This window comes from Conger conger, chromosome 2, assembly GCF_963514075.1.
Source record: "Conger conger chromosome 2, fConCon1.1, whole genome shotgun sequence".
Classification (NCBI taxonomy): domain Eukaryota; kingdom Metazoa; phylum Chordata; class Actinopteri; order Anguilliformes; family Congridae; genus Conger; species Conger conger.
This window is the reverse complement of record NC_083761.1, coordinates 63,143,297-63,164,064: the sequence shown is the minus strand read 5'-3', so window position 1 is coordinate 63,164,064 and position 20,768 is coordinate 63,143,297. Positions and strand designations below refer to the sequence as shown.

At 43.7% G+C, this 20,768-nt stretch overlaps 2 protein-coding genes across 10 annotated transcripts in view; both read right to left on the bottom strand.

Moving 5' to 3' along the window:
* Positions 1-3,003: 3,003 nt before the first annotated feature.
* On the bottom strand, positions 3,004-4,042 carry LOC133121283 (uncharacterized). The gene is made up of 2 exons (XM_061230487.1): positions 3,445-4,042; positions 3,004-3,261 (listed from the first exon to the last, which is right to left on the bottom strand). Exons 1-2 carry the CDS (start codon positions 4,040-4,042, stop codon positions 3,008-3,010), a joined length of 852 nt encoding a protein of 283 aa, XP_061086471.1. The 3' UTR covers positions 3,004-3,007.
* An 11,972-nt stretch (positions 4,043-16,014) lies between these two features.
* The window catches only part of spag9b (sperm associated antigen 9b), a 56,123-nt gene continuing 51,369 nt past the window's right edge, over positions 16,015-20,768 (bottom strand). For 5 of the 9 annotated variants that reach the window (XM_061224695.1, XM_061224702.1, XM_061224697.1 and 2 more), the window contains 5 exons: positions 20,626-20,739; positions 20,116-20,154; positions 19,152-19,328; positions 18,780-18,923; positions 16,015-18,351 (listed from right to left, as the gene is read on the bottom strand). In XM_061224695.1, the coding sequence (XP_061080679.1) occupies positions 18,233-18,351; positions 18,780-18,923; positions 19,152-19,328; positions 20,116-20,154; positions 20,626-20,739 (593 nt within the window). In that variant the 3' untranslated portion in view covers positions 16,015-18,232. The remainder of the gene's footprint in view (positions 18,352-18,779; positions 18,924-19,151; positions 19,329-20,115; positions 20,155-20,625; positions 20,740-20,768) is intronic. The other 4 variants (XM_061224709.1, XM_061224750.1, XM_061224734.1 and 1 more) reach the window with 1 other exon arrangement.

Here is a 20,768-nt window from a genome sequence, read left to right as displayed (position 1 = left end):
TGGCTTAGAAAGTACTGTATTGACCTCTTGGTGCTGGAGGATGGAATTACAGGTTAGGAAAGTCAGGAAACACTCAACGCCTTAAACATAATGAATGATTAATGTGCTGCAGTATGTTTCTTCTTAGTGGAGTGACATCAGCTCATACTGTATTACATTATCAAAGTATAATGTGCAGCAAATCTGATAAAGACACTTTTATAGAGTGAAAGCAATGTGCTTTTTGGGTGAAGACACAGTAGGCTATAATGTTCAGTCAGTCATTATCACTATTAAAATAATATGGACGAAGAAATACTGATTTCAATCAGCGGTGATAAAACTGAATTAGTGCAAAACATACTGTACCAACACAGTGACAGGGTCAGTTAACCTTTTAATTCCATTCAACTGTATTTGTATAGTGCTTTTTACACAGCCTTTATTTGCTGGAATACTTCCAGGGTCTGTTCGGAAAAGATAAAGAAATGTAATGTACCATCTGAAGCTGCACTCAAACAGGAAAGGTGCAGCTGAAGTGTACCAGACACAAACAAAACGACACAATATTTAAGAAGACCTCACTGGCACAATAGAGTCATGGTGTACTTGAGGGAGGCCAGTGGAAACAGTGTCATGTTTGGTCTGCTTATCATGACCTTAGCATGTCACATGGACATTGAAAAACAGCCATGTCCTTCAGGTTTTTCCGCCTGTTTGTTTGAATACCTTGCTGTAGATAAATTCTCTAATCAGCCAAAAATAAATGTTGCAGAACTTAACCATTTGGTAGCCTTGCACAGACATAGAACAAGTGGCTGTACTTACAGCTGGCAGTATGGAGCCTCCATATGATTGTTAAATGTAATGACATTTGAAAAACCGCTTCAAAGTATTTCCCATCATAGCATACTTCTCTACATTAGTTTGTAGACACTAGGCAATGGTATGAGCACCTTCAGTACTAATACGAGGTACTGTATGGTATTCATTCCCTGTCACTTACATGCTGCGCCACTCATATCACATGTACTACTCCTTTCATTCCTGGAAAACACTTGTCAGTGATCAAAGTGCTTGCCCAAAAAGCCTCTTCTCTCCAGTACTTGAAACTTCTGTTTCATCCCACAGATTACTGCCAAAGACTGCACTCATAGCTCTGCTGTACAAATTAGTAAAAAAAAAAAAAAAAAAGAAAAGAGAACAAGCCCATCACAGTTGAAGCACTGAATCAATTAGTCTTAACCTTATCGTTACTTTTATTCCTAATTGTACGGATATGCCAACTGTAAGTAAATATAATGAAGATACATATTTTACAGTGTATATAAGTGTTTGTCTTAAAATATGTGGGAGGAAATTAAACTGTCTAGAAGTACCAAAACATGTAAATAGAAGCATTGTTAAAGCTAGGCTTTCTACCTTTGATTTAAATAACAATGCAATGTCTATATCACCATGGAAGTGTTCTCATAGCTGCAGAGTGCAGAACCCTTGACTTATATTTATATCAAGCCAACAGGACAAGAGCAAGTAATGTATTCACCAAAGATACATATTTGGTTTCCTAAAATAAATGAATAAAAAGTAAACAGTTTCAAGTGCCCCATTCTCTCTGGCCTAACCAGCACATGATGTTCTACACCTCCTCCAACTCAGCTTTCACTCTGAGTGTGTAGGAGGATGGCCAACATCAGAGCGCGGGTGTTAATTGAGCAGCCTGGCCCCCAGGGGCTGAGAGACTGCGAGGCTCTGCACACAGAACATCACTGCTCCCTGCAGGCCGCTGCTCTGCTCGCCTGTTGCTCACTGCTCAGGGAAACGGAGCTCCCTCTGTAAGCCATGGTGCACACTGAGAGAATGCTCTGACCCAAAACACCCACCTCCTCCACTGCTCTGCCAGGATAGAAAAGTAGGAGGAATTAATCGAGCCTTCATCGAGCCTTCATCGAGCCAACAAATCAGATCACGTGAAGAACGGAGAACATGGCACGTGAGGGTAGATGTCAAAAAAATAGCCAAGAGAGGGAATAGACTTGATTTGTATGAACATCCGTATCATGATGTCAAGTTTGCTCAGGGATGGAAAATGTCAATATTTCCACAGCTAACTCCACCATCCCTTGGGCCACCTCAGGGGGAAGAGGGGCTGAGGAAGGTCAGAGCAACTCCGAAATCTGTTTAACCATAATATTGGAGATCAAAGTCTCTCTGCTGTGGAGTGCAGCAGTGCTGCTCTGTAGGGACCAGGCTGTCAGAGCATGGTGTAGTGGAGTGGGAAACGTGATTTCATGACACTTATCTGAAGGACGTCACCATTAGAAGACAAATGGGCTCATGTTTTTTTGTCACCAAGGTCTTTGATTTAGATCTACAGTGTACCCAAGAAAAGAACAGAATTATTAAAACAATAGTAGTAGGGGAATTATGACATACCATACCATGCATTTGCCAAACTAGATAATCTTGATTTATCTCATTAAAGGATGTCAACATTGCATTTATTTTTCCTTTCACTGTTTGAGACACTTGAGGCATTTTTGTTCCTGCTGATTTTCACAAAGGCACAGAACCCACACTGAGAGCACATTTTATTCACAAAGGCAATTTCATTTCAAAATCAAAGAGCCTAAACAGATGGCAAGCTTAAGAGTTTTAGAATTTTCTAAAATCTGATGTCATTTCTTAATCGAAAGAGAACAGAAAAAACACAGGCAGCAATACAACCTTGCAGTTGCTTGATATACCTGCCTGGATGCAGGGTTAAAAACACACAGAGAATTCTTTGATCAAATCTATAAGCATAAAATAAGCAAAAAAGAGAAACTGTATAGTATAGAAACTGCATTAATGTTTAGTGGTTCAAAATTCCAAGAGCAGCATTTCATTGTTTGTGGAAATGAAATTCTGGTGAGCCCAGAGACTGGATTTTTAAAAATTACTTTTATATCACTTTAGACATCAATACGAGTCAGGACAAAAAGAAAATCTTTTGTTCTCTGAAAATACTATCTTTGCCATGAGTCTATCATCTTATGTGGTTATCATTAAGGCTAACCTTAAACATGAAAGGGTATGAAGATTCTTCCATTGTTTGCCTGGGTCCCTCCTCTGCTCCTGTGACCTTGGGGAGAGCTGCCAATGAGTCTCCGCACGTGGGCCGTGCCTCTGAAAACACCTGGGGCCTGGAGCCTTGCTGAAGCTCCTCCTGACCTCCCTGTGCTGGGAGGTGAAGTGCCCCGCTGACTCCGTGCACACAGGAGGAGGGAGGCGCAAGCCAGACTGTGGAGAGGGGAGAATGGAGGGAAGAGCTCAGCCTGAGTGTTGTGACTGGGAGCTGAGTCATCGCTCCACAGGGATGATAACCTATGGTGCTCTCATACACTGACAGCACTGTTTTGCTTTAGCTTTGTTTTTCAGGCATAATCTGGGCATGTAAACAGCTTGATTATTGTGTATTTTCACCCAATTTAAGAGACTGGATGGAGTGTGTTGCTGTTCCTTCAGAAAAGCGAGGAGAGGACCCTGAAGCAGTCTTAGGATAGTGGACAGCTAAGGAGATGGGTCCAGACAGTGGTTCCAGCAGGCTGAAATAGGCAGTGGTTTCAGCAGGCTGAAATAGACAGGGGTTCCAGCAGGCTGAAATAGGCAGTGGTTTCAGCAGGCTGAAATAGACAGGGTTTCCAGCAGGCTGAAACAGAAATAGACGGTGGCTCCAGCAGGCTGAAATAGAAATAGACAGTGGTTCCAGCAGGTTGAAATAGACAGTGGTTCCAGCAGGCTGAAATAGACAGTGGTTCCAGCAGGCTGAAATAGACAGTGGTTCCAGCAGGCTGAAATAGACAGTGGTTCCAGCAGGCTGAAATAGACAGGGGTTCCAGCAGGCTGAAATAGACAGGGGTTCCAGCAGGCTGAAATAGACAGGGGTTCCAGCAGGCTGAAATATTTCTGCCAAGCAGCAGAAAGTACAAGAGTGCACTGTGCATGTGAAGCACTTTTTAATAGGAAATGTGCGGTTTGTCAGAGACGGGAGCGTCGGGGAGAAGTCACTCCCCTCACCCATAAAATGACAGATAGCCCCGGGGGGCAAATAAAGCAGGGGGTGTCTGTAATAATACCCAGCTACTCATCCGGAGCCAGATATAACCCTGCCCTGGCTGCTGTCACGCTCCACCAGAGCGGTGACGTCACTGGAACCGGGCTGCAGTGGCGTCTCTCCCGGATCCTCACACTTCAGCACCCCCCCGCACCCCCCATCCCCCCCCCCCCCGCCTCCTTTCTCCGAGCAGGTGATCTCCAGCCTTGGCTGGACATAGCACTCCTGTGCACTGCGTTCCGGAGAATTCTGCCAAGTTCCTCTCACGCTCCTGAGGGAACAGATAAAAATAAGGGACTGGAGGGGAGGGAGTTTGAGCCTGTTTTTCAGGAAGGAGCTTGCGGCATCCAGGTGAGGTTAGGCATAGCGTATAAATAAGCAGTTTACTGTACATGCACGGGGGGAGAACTACATGTTGCTGCTCGTCGTTTTAGATGTAACCTGCACCCTTCCCTTCTCAGCAGGACAGGGTCTTTGCAGTGTCCTTACCCCCAGCGCTGTATGACCATAACCCCTTAACATCCCCAGTGTTACTGAGGCTCCAGCTTGGACCAGTTCCCCGCTGCTCTCATTGAGGAGGGAGCTGAGGCACAAGCTGTGCCGAAAACATGCTGAGTTTTCTCAGCACGTCCCACAGAGATGGGCCCTAAATTTGGATTTATTCTGCACTGCAGCGCCGTGGCAGGAAAACAGTTGAGTCGCTGTGTAGAGCCTCTTGAGAAATGAACGCAGACAAAAATCATTTTAATTTGTTTTGAATGGACGCGCGTCCACTCGGCAGGGCGACGGGGTGGAGGACCACGGGGAAGGGGCTCGAGAGCTGGGGTTTCTGGGCCGTCGATCAGCAGCTCTGTCTGCGTTCCAATTAACCAGCAGTGCCTCGTTACAAATACAGCATGTCTTTGCTGTGACCATTCTTTTCTAAACCCTGAGGGGTGTAATCCTGATTAATGATGATAATTTCAGCACCGCTATATTTTAATTGAAAAAAGGTATTCCTTCTGTATCGTCTACATTTGCCAAATATCTGTTGATGGAATTGCTTCTCATCTGAGAGTTGCGGCTAATGGCTGACAGGCAACGACAGCCAGGGATGAGGAAGGAACTCCCATTAAGGTCGTAAATTATTTCTCCGCAGATAAAGCCCACCCTCTGTGCCAGCCAATCCAAGGGCAAATGCAAACTAAGAGCAGGGGACAGTGGCAAGGACACAGTTAGAGTGCTGCAGATGAACACAGCTCAGTGATGACTATCTGTCAACAGTAACGATTCAGTCAGAGCCCCAGCTCAGATGTAATACACATCCTGCACCCCGCCCCACAGTACAATTAATCTGAAACCCTGCTCCACAATCAGTATGCCTCAAGAATAATACATTCAGCAAATGAGGACGTCAGTTATGGGCTCAATCTCTATCAGTCGTACAGCTGTAATATGTTTGGAATTTGCAGATACGGTAATAGCGGGGAGAGATATGATACATGTATCCATAACGGGCTTCCCATGCCTCAGCTCTTACCATTTATTAATTCTCCGTCCTGTTATTTTTGTATAAGGGGAGGGTGTCTCTGTGCAAGGGACTGTGACTAACTTGGCCTACATAAGCAGAGTAAACACACTCAGCCCGCTAGAGTGAGCCACAGCACAGCGCTGAAGGAATGGCCTGTTCCAGCCCATGGAGCAGAATCCCGCAAAACAGCCAGCCTCTGAAAGGTGCGTTTGTGAAGGTCCAAAAAATTCAAATGTAAACATGTATGTGCACACAGAATATCCACACAGGGTGCGTCTGATGCTCACGTGATGACCTGTGTGATGTTGGGACGGGACAGTCTGCACTACCATATTGGCCGGGAAAATGCATTCATCTGATTCAGCAGTCTAAATAGCTGGAGGAACAACTGTCCACTGTGAGTTTTCAGCCGCGGTAATGCCAATAAATGAAAAGCCTAACACGTGTACACACCGCGCACGTGTCCTTTGTGTTGCCTGTCCGCCGAGTAAAGGCAGCGATTCTGAGCCAGAATGGCGGGTCAGCCTATTGTTGGGGGGAGATATGTGTGAGGCACGCCTCTCTCTCCAGGTCTCGGAGCCTGACCTGTGAGTGGACCGGGGCCAGGACACCGAGGCTTGCTCAATCTGCTCTCCTCTCCCCGGCCTCTGTTTGATCTCCCATCAGCTGTGGAGCAGATGGCCCACTGCTGGGCTCCTACGCCTCTACCCCGGCGAGAAGCACTTCCAACTCTCGCTTCTCGTGAAGAATGAGCCGGCGGCACATTGTGTTTTGTTTTTCTGTGTTGGAAACTAGACGGAAAGAAAAAACAAAAACGGCTCTACGGAATTATACTGCATAACGTTTAACTCGTTATCATCTTGGATCTATTGCCGCTTTGTTAAAATCGCTTTTCAGCTAAATCTAATGTGGGTAGGACCGAGAGGACACAATGACAGGACTTTAAATCATCTCCAGTCAAGTATTGGTCCTATACATAGGCTAACTAATGCCTGATTTCTTTGTATCCTTATCAGGGGGAATTTACAGTGCTTTTATGTTTATGTATCATCCATTCATAGGGCTATACACTCACTTTATTAGGTAGACCTGTGCACCAGCTTGTTAATACAAATACTAAATCAGCCAATCATGTGGCAGCAATTAAATGCATAAAAGTATGCAGACATGGTCAAGCGGTTCAGCTGTTTTTCAGATCAAATGTCAGAATGGGGAAGAAATGTGATCTAAGTGACTTTGACCGCGGAATGATTGTTGGTGCCAGACAGGGTGTTTTGATTATCTCAGAAACTACTGATCTCCTGGGATTTTCATGCACAACAGTCTCTACAGTTAGCAGAGAATTGTGCAAAAAAACAGTAAAACCTCCAGTGAGCAGCAGTTCTGCGGGCAGAAACACATTGTTAATGAGAGAGGTCAGAGGAGAAGGGCCAGACTGGTCGAAGATGACAGGAAGGTGACAGTAATGCAAATAACCACACATTACAACAGTGGTATGCAGAAGAGCATCTCTGACCACACAATGCGTCAAACCTCTAAGTGGATAGGCTACAGCAGCTGATGACCTAATAAGTCTAAAAAATAGGTCTAATAGATCCATAATAAAGTGTTCACTGAGTGTATATTTATTTAAGCAATTCCGGTTACAATTGCTGAAGTCTATTTGCAATCATAACTCTGGATTGAATACATTAGGCATACCATCATTTTGTATTAGACCATAACTAGAAATCCATTCATGCATGTGCTGTACTGTGAGTACATATCTAAGACAGATCAGGTTCACGGTATTTAAAGGAAAGGTAGGAGAGGCAAAAAGGCTAATTCCATCAAAAAGCGATAAGAGAACTGATTATTAAACATAACTGCAATATTTCCATTATCCCGGGAAAACAGCTTAAAAACACCCCAGAATGATCATAGTGATAAATACTAGACTGTATCCATTTGCAATGGTTCAGGACAAAAGTTAATTTGATCTTTATTTTCGTTATTCAGTCCAGCTGCAGCCCAGTACGTGTTTGACTGCGTGTCCAGAGCTGATCCGCCTGTGCTTGGAAAGAACAATCTGGCTCTCAGCCTCCCTGTGATCTGATCTGTCCGCTGTGCTCATCATGCTCAGATTCCCTTTTATAACAGTCGTTGTCATGATTCGGAAATGAGCTGTGGCACTTCTCCCAAGGAAGAGAGGAAAAGAATAAGTGAAAAAAACCCAACTATAAAATTAAAACTCAACCAAGAAGAGCGGACAAATCTGAAAGTCAGGCTGCCGGGTCATATACGCTGCACTGTGTATTAATATGCTCAATGTGCTCTTCCTCTTGGGATTGCTCTGGAAAGATCTTGACGCCTCTGGGGAGAGGAGATAGAAGCTGACTGACATGACAAACAGCTAACCCTCATTGGCAACACCCACTACATCCTGATGAGAAGGAGACACGCAGTCAGCAGGTCAACATTCCTCAGTGTAATACGGATGAAAGTGGACTGCAGATGGCTGTTTATCTGTTCTATTACTGATGGGGGAGGATCAGAGGTCCCAGACGCTGCTGCACGATTTATTTCAGCCAAAGGCACCGCAGTCACGTCAAGTGACAGAAATGCAGGATTTGACTTATAAGGAAATGTGTTGTCCCGCAAAGAAATGCTAGTCAGAAAAGCAAAAGGTTCTGGAGTAGGTGGTGCCTTGACATCCATATGTCCGTTCTTCCCCAATGCAAGTAGTGTACTACTGTAGTGAATAGTGGCCAGGAACAGTTGGTGGTTTCTGAAAGTAAGATAAAGATGGCAGAGATGACAAAAGGCAGCTTGATGGTGGTCTTCAGAAGTTCTCTGGGATAACCATTTCAGTAGACCGTTTGAACATCAGAGAGAAGAGAAGAGAAGATGAGAGAAGAGAGACTCAAAGGCGGGAGCCAGGTTATTATATGGGGTTATACGCTTGCAGATTCAATCACTGGGAGACTAATAAAGACCATCAGCAGCAATAGAATTGAAAAAGGGGACTGCATATTAACACACATACCTTTTTAGGACACAATGTTCCACATACTCCACAAATCAGTGTCTATTCAGCTGCTTGGAGAATGACAACAGACACACGGGTGAAACAGAAAACATAATTGTGATATTTTGGCAAAAGGAACACATTAGTGTTTTACTTCAAAGGGAATTTAATCCATTTAAGAGGTTTCTAGATTTAGAGTGAATATATTATGTATGGTTGGCTTTACCAAGCTGGCAATTGTAGGGACCATTTACTTGCTGTATGCTTGGCAAATCATATACTTTCCCTGAGGTCTTTTTTCAAAGGTTATTAATGGTTTCCCCAAAACATTAAACCAATTTTATATTATATACACTCACCGAGCACTTTATTAGGAACATTAGGAACACTGCTGGTCACTGGATGTTTTTTGTTTTTCGCACCATTCTCTGGAACCTCTAGAGACTGTTGTGCATGAAAATCCCAGGTGATCAGCAGTTTCTGAGTTACTTAAACCACCCTGTCTGGCACCAACAATCATCTAAGTCAAAGTCACTTAGATCAAATTTGTTCCCTATTCTGATGGTTTATGTGAACATTAACTGAAGCTCCTGACCCATATCTGCATGATTTTATATATTGCACTGTTGCCACATGATTGGATGATTAGATAATTGCATGAATGATAGGTGTATAGCTGTTCCTACTAAAGTTCTCTGTGAGTGTATACTGTATCATTTTTCATCCATCCATCAGTGCAGGAGCTAAATGCTTTTTCTGAAGGGAATACAGTATGTTTAATCAGTAAAAATATCAGTTCATGGTTATTACATTTATTATGTGTTTTTTTGATGGCTGGTTGTTGTCTTCTTGCACTGTTGTTGCAGCTGTTATTACTGTAATCAGGAAATACTGTAATCAACCCAAACAGCAGCAGTAATAATGTATCTGCAGGAGTGCTCACATTCTGGCTTCAGCTCCAGATTCCCCTTTTCCAGCGGTGGTCTAATTTAGCCACATATGTATGAAACCAAAACTAATTTATCATTTAACCCATTATCGCATGGATAAAACAGGTCCAGTGGGTAACACTGTGAAAGCAGTCAACTCAATATGAGCAGCATTTGCAAATGTATCAGATGTATCTCGTATCTTGCAGATGTATCAGCTGACCCCAGCGTCGTTCTTAAAAGCCTGTCGTCTGAAGTGTTCTCCGGAGTATAAAATGTATACTGTCAGTGGAAGGCCTGCTAAAATGACAGACAGCCATGGCCATAATTCTGCTGACCTTGCCACATAACTCTCAGGACACAGGAATGTAACAGGGACAACACTGCTGGACTTTGCAGCCCAGACTACACTGGACTTCAGGTGACCCTTGTGCTAAAACATACAGGCAATGTGCATGCAATCTTCTCTCATGCACATGTGGCTAGTTTTTAAGTAAAGCGTGGGAACAGTGAATTTGAAGGGAAATGAAAGAAAGCTTGCTATTCAGGATATCTCATGGCTTTGGTGCGAAGCTAGCTTGAATTGGGAGGTATGGATGCTGCTAGGAATCATGAATAAATCATGATATTGCTCTCTAGCACACCCAAGTAGGTTAAATTAATTAAGTGAAAAGGCTGGATGATGAATACATCCATCATGTTGCCTTCGATTGTCTTCTTCATAAAGGGAAGGTTTATGAATTACGATGTTTTCAAATCTTTGTAGTGGTGGGCTTTTTATTTTTTATGAACACATGTCTGTGATTGGAACTCATATTAAAACCCATGCAATACTTAACCTGACCTGCTGAATGGAGCTTAACCGCCAGTTGCCTTTTCTGTTTGTTTAAAAATTATTAAATTGTTTCAAAATCTGTATTCTGTTATGCTAGAGAGCATCTCTGAACACACAACGCGTCAAACCTTTAAGTGGATAGGCTACAGCAGCTTCTAATAAATACTTATTTATTCTAATAAATACTTAATAAAGTCCTCACTGAGTGTATTTATTTGTTAACCCTGTTCCTGGTCTAATGGATATAGCATTTTGCTTTCACTGTTCTCTACCATAGGAAGCAGTACCACAGATTTTGGTAGATTCAATCCAAATACATCTTTACAAGTTTAACCCTCTTAAGATTGGGCATGGTCCATTTTACATTGCACAATTGCAGAAGAACTCCAAAAGGACTAAATACACCTTACTGAATTGCACAGTACTATGTGACTGTTTAGATTTGAATTAAACTGATACTCCCTGCCAAATAATAAATTCCTTTTCCATCATGGCATTATGGGGCGGCACGGATGGTGCAGTGGGTAGCACTGCCGCCTCACAGCAAGGAGGTCCTGGGTTCGAATCCCTGTCGGCCGGGGCCTCTCTGTGCGGAGTATGCATGTTCTCCCCGTGTCTGCGTGGGTTTCCTCCGGGTACTCCGGTTTCCTCCCACAGTCCAAAGACATGCAGGTTAGGCCGATTGGAGAGTCTAAATTGCCCATAGGTATGAGTGTGTGAGTGAATGGTGTGTGTGCCCTGCAATGGACTGGCGACCTGTCCTGCCTTTCGCCCAATGTATGCTGGGATAGGCTCCAGCCCCCCTGCGACCCTGCATTATAAAGTATATTATTATAATGAGCATAACATGTTAAAGACTAAGGAAGAGGGATGTTTGGGCATTCCTGCATTAGAGTATTAGTTATGTATTCATGATTCATCTCTTTCTGTTCTTTATTTGATTTATAATGCCTGCCAGATGAAATGACCCTCTAATCCGTCCATGTGGACTAGCCCTGAAAACACATGGAGGGCCCGCCGTTATCGTCGCATGCGAGATGTGCTCCTGACTGGGTCAGAACAATGGCTGGGATTTGGTCTGACGTGGGCAGTCCCCCGGGAGAAGCCCATTGGACAGCGCAGCAAGCTGTGAAGGTGGGATAAAGTTTCCACTCGGCGCTGTGCTCCGCAAACCAGCTGTTCAAATAAGACTTGAGAGCACATCCCCAGCTGTCTGCACATTCATCCGCAGCTGAAGGCAGGGCTTTGTGACGCAGGTGCTTTCTGTTGCCCCTGTATCCACTCCCTGTCTTTTTCACATGTTTCTGAAAAATATATATCTTCCCAAGCACACATACACTGTCACTGATGTAGCAAAAACAGCCTATATTTGGTTGCTGAGAGAGGTGTCAATTGTAGTACCATATGATAACGCAAAAAACGTATCATCTTATTATTTATTTACTGCAGACAAAGTGATCAAGTAATCACACGATAATAACCCCAATCCTAATTTTGGGACGAAATGGCATAATTTGCAAAGCTGTATGTAAAATGTTATGAAATATCCTCAAATAGCCATATTAAGTAACAACAGGTGACACACCGTCCCCTTAAAAGTAAGAGCTACATTAATTAGACATTTTTATTCGTCATGGGCTGCTATTTTTGATATTGACTGCCTCTCCCCGTCCAAAAAAGGACACTTAAAGTGGGCCCAACAAGAAGCCCTAAGAGGACAGAGGGTTGTGGTTTTATTATTCGTCTCCAAAATAGTTTTTCATTGCAAAACAAAAAATGTAATTTTTTTTTTTGTATACACTTGTGGCCCCACGGTTGATGCTGTCCGATTCACTGAGCGTGGCAGTGAGTGCTCTGCAGCCGACAGTTTCTCTGCCCTCATGCCATAACAGCACACAGCCCAGAGAAACCCTCTAGAGAGACCAGCTGGCTGAGTTACATAACGGCCCGATCCTGAAGCGGGAGCGGGCAGCCAGGCGGCCGTGATGCGTGGGCGGCCCCGTGTCTCTCCAGCGCGTCTCTCCACGCACAAACTGTCAGCACATCCCACCTGATAATCCATCAGCACTACTGACAACTGATGGAATCAGTACACTGCCTGTTTTTAACCCTTTACTCAATGTGGACAGTTGGGACACAGATATTTATTTTCAAATGTCATAATTATCAGCAATATGTTTTAGGGAGGTAACACTGTGTTTTTTGTCCCCCAAATGAAAATCATTTCATATGGTTTTCTGTCCAGGATAGGTCTTGTCAGACACCCATAAGCATAGGTGGATAAATGATGAGTGAATATAAGAGTGACATCTTCTCATTGTCTAGTTTATCTTAGCTTGCGACGTCAATCACACTGTGGTTTGCTATATACTGTAGCTATAAAGAGTGGGAGCGTGTATCAGACGCAATTCACTGGTCAGCCTGAATATTCATCTCATTTCAAATTGTCACATGCATGCTCCAAACCTCAGACTTTTCTGTAATGCAATGCTGCCACCCAGTGGTAGGCCAACACACTGCATTCATCTGGTGCTGTGTAAGATTGATTGAATGAGTAATGAATATTTGGTACAACAGTGTCTCTTTATTTTAAGAAAGTGCACCTATATATTTTAGATGTTTGAACATCATGACAAGGCTTGGCTACTGGTCATTGTTACACATATTGCAATTGGTAAATGTTTACAATTACAACAACATATTTATTTTAATTTTAAAAAGAAATCCCTCAAACAGTAAGTATATAATTTATCATACATGGCTAGCCAATGTTGAAATACTCCCATTTTTCCTAACATAACTACATATTCCTCTGTTAAATCCTTCTTTTTGCAGAGCCTTTCTAAGGGCAACCCAGTGACTTTCTGCCTTGACACATAAGGACAACACCACTCAATCGATTCCACCATCTGTAGGCTGTGGAGAGAGAACAAGGAATCTGATTGTCTCATTGAGCAGTATCAGTTCATGCGAACCGGCTCAGATGTTTCACTTATTGCACAAACAAGGATAAAACCTTTCCATTGGAAAAACTGGAAGTCGATGGCTTGCCACGGAAAAAAAGTTTAAATATTTACTTTGAGAAGATATCTCTGTCCTGACAGTATTGGAATTGTACAGAAGCAATTTTGGTAATTTATACACTTGGACATGTTTCTAATGTTTCTAATAAGCAATCTAGGCTTTTGTTTAGACACACAGACACCTCCCCACTATCCAAGCAAGAGTCTGGCTTTGTATTCTAGGTACACCTTCATAAAGTTACTTTAAAAAGCACATATTCTTCAGATTGTAGCAGAATGCTTAGAAACTACTACAGTATGTTATTTTCTTTTTTAGGCCTTTTTCAGCTTTATTGGACAGTATATAGTATAGAAAGACAGGAAGAATGGGAGCGAGAGAGAGGGGAAGACATGCGACAAATGTCAGACGGTCGGATTCGAACCGCCGACGTCGCAGCTCGCAATGAGCATGCGGTCAGTGCTCTACAGGCTGCGCCACCGAGACACCCCAGTATGTTATTTTCTAAAGTGAATAACTAGTAACTAGGAATTTAGGGCATAAAATCATATTGGCTATAATATTGAAACCCTTTTAATCACTTAAAATGACATAAAAACAAAAGGATTGTGATATTCAAGGCGGCACATTACATTCTGTGACTACATATAAATATGCACAGACACACATTCTCTCACACACCCAAACTAATTTATTGATGACTGGTGTCATTGCAATGCCAGATTCCATTTTTGCCAAATGACGAAATCAATATTGTTATAGTGATTTTTATTTGGCGGGGGGTGGGGTGTACAATTGACCTTCAGCTCACAGGAAACCAACACACAGAGTAATGGAACAGGCCCTTTAAAGCTCCCCCATCCATCCCACACTGAACCACCACCATGGTCATCTCAAATGTGAATGACAGTAAGTACAACATAGTTACCATTTCCATACTACCCTGGACCAATATAGTGGACTGTATTATAGCAACAGACTTCTGCTAAATCTTTCAATTTAGCCCATCTTTGGAGTCAGAAGGAAAGCCTCTTGTGCTTTTACTCACGTACCCTTCCTTTATCTGGGAATGGTGACAGTTCTCATCTTCCTGTCACAGAGAAACAGTGAAAAATGCCTGTTCTCCACAGTCCAGGGGCAGCAGAGAGGTCAAGATCAGTGACATTATCCTATATAATATCTGCTGGCAGAATGACAGAGGGCCCATCAAACCAGAACATCAATCTCCCTCTCCTACAGCACAGCCAACTCTGCACGCGATCACTAATAAATGAGAAGATGAGAAGCTAGGGCTCCGTCAGCTAGATTCATATCTGTATGGAATGGTGGAAGTGTGTGTGTGCGTGTGTGTATGCAAGATTAAAGACCGGTGCAGGGGGTGTGACTAACAGATGCAGTAAGACGCTGAATTGAAATCCTTTGCCTCCCTCACATACCACTCTAATATTTTCTAACTAGTTGATGTTTCTGTGTGTAGGTAGTGCAGTGAATAGGACACTGCACCAATAGCCTAACAATGTATTCAAAGCGCAAGACCATCCACAGCTCACAGTGCATGTATGCGATCCCACCCTCATTTCTCTGAGTTAGAATTACTTACTTCTGCCTTATTGCGTTCTAGTCCCATGTAATTGAACTCTCACAGCTTCAGATTCCACTTGGGGTCTATGTAAACAGATTTGTATCGTTATTCTCCTAATGGAGCCCTAACACGTCCTATCCTTCATGTCACTTACGTTCAGGAGATGGCTGGAAGCAGACACCAGCAGCTGCCATTGACTAGAGCAGAGGAGTCACTCAGAGGAGAGAAGGTGACATTACAGCCAATTCCGTGCCGCCCACTACACTGGCACAGTGAGGGTACCATAGCATCAGGCAGTGTGTGCAAGTACAGATGCGTATCCAGTGGCAAGTCATCACAACCCTCCATTTTGTGTGACTTACACAGGATAGCTTTTATTTTTTGTTCTTCATTGTTCCCATCTGAGAGACTGATGAAGCAGTTTTTGTTAGTTTATGTGTTCGCAGGGGGAAAAAAGGACAACCATTTTCCCCATAGTGAAGCAATGAGTGAAAATAATGACACCATCTCACACGCGTAGGTCAAGTTCCATTCGACCAGGTCTACATCCCCCTCCAAATTTTTAAGTGAAGACAGGGCACTATTGTACTCCCACTTTGGGCACTCCACATTCCCAAAAGAACCTCTATCAATTGACCTTGACTAGAAAACATCTGCGCTTTCTCTGAAAATCCTAGTTTGTGCAGCAGGAGTAATACAGGCTAACAGACTGCTGGAAAATGATCAAGCAGGGAAGTCATTACTGAGCAATGATGGGGTGGTTACCTGCCAAACTAAATCCTTCTGCATTGGTAATGCTACAGCCAGGTATGTGCCACATAACACACGGTAAGCTAGTTCCAGATGTAAAGGGACATCTACGCAAAGACATGATGTAGTGTAATCAAGACTGTGTCATATGCAGGTCTGTGAGCTCATGGCTTAGGACTGTAAGAAGTAATTTAATTGATAAAAACGAAATGCTAAGGTGATTTGACTTTTTGTTAGCCTAGTGTAAGACATAAGGTGAACTAAGAATACCATTTAAACTAAAATTGAATGATGCAAGGACACTGTAAATTCCCCATGAAAGTCAGTTTAATAGTTTGTTAAAAAAATAAGGCTAAGATGCTGGTAGAAGCGCACACCTACTAGGAGAAACCGCAGTCATGGCACAAGATGGTGGAAAGTGCCCCTCCTGCTGGCCCGGCTGATAGCCCCAGAGCAGAACGTCTCGTAGGGAATGAGGAATGCCCCCCCTTGCACAACTTCGCCCACCCACAAATGGCAGCAATAACAGATGGATTTGAAACACAAAACACCGCTGTAATTATTAAAAATGTGCATAGCTTAGTAAATTAGTGTGGTGTTTCGAAATCATCATTCTCATTGTCATTATATTACTTTTCACCTTCAAAACAATAAAACCCAGCCACATATGATTCATATACATATTTATAGATATATATATTTTTCATGTACAAAGTTACATTCTGAACCACAAAGGCTCATTCAGAGAAATAAATACTGAAATGGCTACACTGCGATATGAAGTCTTTTTTTCTCCTAGAGAAAAAACATGAAGCCCCCCCCCCCCCCCACCCCACAGTTTTTCAGCACAAACACTAGTTTAACGTCAGCGAGTTCTGCTTTCAAGTTACAGAGGCCAGTAAAACATAGATTAAAGAGTCTAAAAGACCAACGTACAAAAAATTACAGACCATAAAAAATAGGCTTAAAAGTTTCAGAATGCATCAATATCAACACATTAAATGAGAAGTGCTTTCATTAATGAAAACATTCACTAGAAGTGTACAAAATCTGAGGTGCAGCGTAGTTTGCTACATTCTTTCATATCCCTGGCAAGCAGATATTTTCAATTGATTTGTAGAGATGAAGACTTATAAATATATTTGTTTAGTAATCATAACAACTAGTAAAGCACTCTCTACATAACTGTCTGTAACTCTTAAGCTGTAGGGCCAGAATTACCGCGAAAAGGCGGTGTGTTAAAAGGTAACTAATGAGGCTGTTTTTTTGTTTTTATCATTTTTTTCCTTTGGTAATTGTGTAATATACATAAATAAATAGTAATTACTCTGTCATACATCAATGTAAATAAAAAATAAAAATAAAAAGTTTCTTGGAACAGTTAGCATATTATAGCAAAACTGTGTACTTCTGAAACTAAGGCAGCCCAAGTCACTTTTAAAGTGTCTGCAAGCTCTAGCTCGTAGTAAGGAAGACCTAAAGGGAAACGGCCAACCGTAAGACAGCAGCTGACGAACTAGAAAAGAACTTCACCATGCAGGCATACTTCCACCTAAAACTCAGGCTTAGCTATTTTAAACTACTCCTTAAGAGGGTGCTGGACTGTGCATACATCACCTGCACCCCTGCAGGTACTACAAATTATGAATTAGGCATTTTAAAAGGTCAAGTTTTGAAACACTAGCACAGTGGACACATGGACAGCTCCACAGAAGCGAGTTGTAAACCGCCTCACGCACAATCCAAAACCGTTTCTTGAAAGGAAAGGGGGGGGAGAATGAAATCACACAGGACACGCATTCTATCATCCTAGCCTGTCATACCTTATAAAACCACAGTAAGGTGCCTTTTGTTATTTATTTCCAAATGACAGTAAATCAAACTAAAGAGCTGTCCAGACTTTGCATTAGAAATGGGACCGTTCAAACTGCACACCGTCACGGCGACCCTCAGTACAGTGTCATCGTGCAGCAAGGCTGCTTAACCGGCCCCGGAGGAGGCAGTCCTGCGACCCACGGCATTCTGGGAAATGAGGGGGAGATGAAAGCGCTTCAATCAGGACAGCCGTGAGCTGAAGGGCTGTTAAAGGCCTGAGTGGGATTAAAGCCGGCAGATACTGCAGCTCTCCGTGATGAGCTGGCCTGTGGCGCAGTATCCGTCTGCAGAAACAGCAGGAGGGGTCGTGTGGGCACACCCTCTGGCTGCTGGGAGTGCACAGCATACCTACAGGATATTCTTTCATCAAAAATATGTATCAAACCCACAGGTGCAAAAACAAAAAAGTAAAATAATAAAAAATAATAAGAGAAAATAAGTAAACTAAAAGACAAAATTATTTTATAAACAGTAATAACAATACCAACATAATATTATAGTAATAATCATTCAAATTAGGAAAAAAATACTGAAATGAATGACAAAAAAAGCAAAGAAAAAACGTGCAGGAGTTTGTATTAGAGTATGTTTCTCTGTGAACTGTGTGGCTCTTCGCCTGCTTTCCCGTGGCACTGCGTGAGGCTGGAGTCACTCCTCACCACACATGACCTGCCACACTATGAGGTGGCTACGCTCCGCTTTGGCCAGGAAGGGCTGCAGCTTCAGAGTGGGCTCGCCCATCTCCTCCGTCTCGCCCCCCTCGTCCCCTGTGAAGGAGGCCTCCATTAACCACAGACCAGACCGGCAACGCAGCACCGCCATAGCCATACTTGTTTTTATTATATTTCCGACAAGCTGAAAGTCTTTTGAGCATTTCGATACTAAGTTGACATTTTTACGATTAGTAGTTTTTGAGAACAAGAGCTTTGTTTGACACCAGCCATTATATACAAGACACGGAGCTAGCTAGCTATCGATATATCTATCTATAGAAACTATATACAAGACACGGAGCGAGCTTAGTTTATACTTTTTACGAGTGACAGCATTCAAAATCGAAGTCGAGCAATGATGGAATGTTAGTGACAATGTAGCAAGATCCATCGGCCGAGCATGCATGGCATTACTATAAACTGGCCTTTATGCGCACTGAAGACACTGTAGCTAGAGATTATTGTTCGGGTGCATCCCGTACCCATTCTGAAGTCGATGTAGCCCTCCCCCCCGCTCATCACCAGGACGGACTTGGCGAGCTCCGTGGCCGGGGAGTCCGAGTTCGCCGCGCTGGGCTTGTCGGGCATGGCTTCTCCCCCAGCGCCAGCCGCAGGGATGACCTGGCCTGTCGCAGGAGAGCGGGACAAACCAGATAAACATCTCGGACTCCATCACACAAACCTGTCACCGTTATGGACTGTGAGCCTTCGCTGGAGTGTCTATGAGCGCTGGCGTGCTGTTGTTAAGTGTGCCCGTATCTCCAGCGATAATAGAAACGAGGTACGGGTCCCATCGATCACCAGCCATGCAGAAACACGCTGGACTGAACCTACACGCACGCACGGAGCCTTACCGGGGACGGCGGCGAAGAACTTGACTGCGTCCCTGTGTCCATGGAAACAGAGCTGTGCGTGTGCCATGGAGCAGAACGGGACGTAGGTGCCTGGCGTCACCTTATCGCTGTTCTCGTCGCCATAGACACGGATCACGTTGCCTGGCCGACTCGCCGTGCCTGTGGCGACCTTGTTCGCTTCATCATTAGGGGAGAAACAAATAACGCGTTAGTAAAGTGCTTCTTGCAAAATGTCTCCACCATGCGTCATATTGTTTATCATGTTTATTTTGCTTCACTATATATTTTGAAAGACAATCAGGTCCAAGCAAATGAGTGAGGCCTTCAAACACAAGACAGCAGAAATACCTGCACTTCTCAAACCATGGCAAACAGCACTGAACTGAAAACAAAATCAGTCAAAGAAGGCAGGCATGCTTAATGATGCAAACAGAAAAACAAGGCGATGGAGCATGCCAGAGACATAGTCTCTGTAGAGGTGACCGCTAAAAGCTCATTCTCCTCGCTCCATACACCGCTCTGCTCCTAGGGGAGAAAAGAGCTCCCATGGCGGGCTGTTACAGGTGGAAAATCATACTGGGTTAAAATAAAATGCGCTCATGAGGGAGAAATACAGAAAGAGTAAAAATACATCAACAGAAAGATGACAAAGCCAATCAGAAGGCGATGAATGTGATGAACGCTGTCGCAGAAACTGAAAAAGAGACAAATGGCACGAGACAGCCAACGTGGCAGAAAACAAGCAGCCATTTTGTGGCCTTTCAGCATAACCAAACATCCTGCTGGAATGCATTCACCACTGAAGGCAGCGGTTAGCAGAGAACTGCAATTAAAAAAGAGAGGGAAAAGTAGGGAAAAGAGTTTCTGTGGCCCAAGGAGAGGTAGAAGAGGAATGAACGAGTGAAAAAGAGGAAGAGAGGGGCTGAAAAAGGCTGACTGGGTGGGTTTTGAGGCTGGGACTTACCCCTCAGTCCCAGAGAGCGTCCCTGCTGAGGAAACACAGCTTGAGTGAGAGAGCGAGAAGACACAAGGGAGGAAGAGGAGGGAGAGTAAAAAGGTGTGAGGGGGGAGAAGAGTTAATGAGAACCCAACGCTCCTTGCACCTGACGCTTTGCGGTAAAGCTTCCCTCAACCTCAATGCTGGCGCCCTGCCCTGAGGCCTCCGCAGCCCACCTCCTGGGCTGTCCTGTCACTGATGCCTCCACATTTCCCTGCCTTCCCTCTCCACTAACGGGGGAAACTGTATTGGTGAAGACACACTGCTCAACGGACACACACACACACACACACACACACAAAGGGTGCCTGTTCAAAACTGCTGTTAAAACTTTCCTGTCATGCAAAGTGGTTTGTGTCGTACTGAAGTGCCAGACACAGATGGGTTGCTTCTGCTAGGTTACACTAATGGCACAGCCGATGTGATTCAGGTGATGATGTGAACAAATGACAGTAGAGAGAAAGAGCGAGGTCTTACTTTCCGTTAGAGGGATCGAGATGATGACGCCGTTCCCAGTTCCGACCCACAGGCGGTTACAGGACACCATCAAAGCCGTGATCCGCACGAAAGAGAAGCCCAGTTTACCAGTGCCTGGGAGGATAAGACAGACCACACTAAGA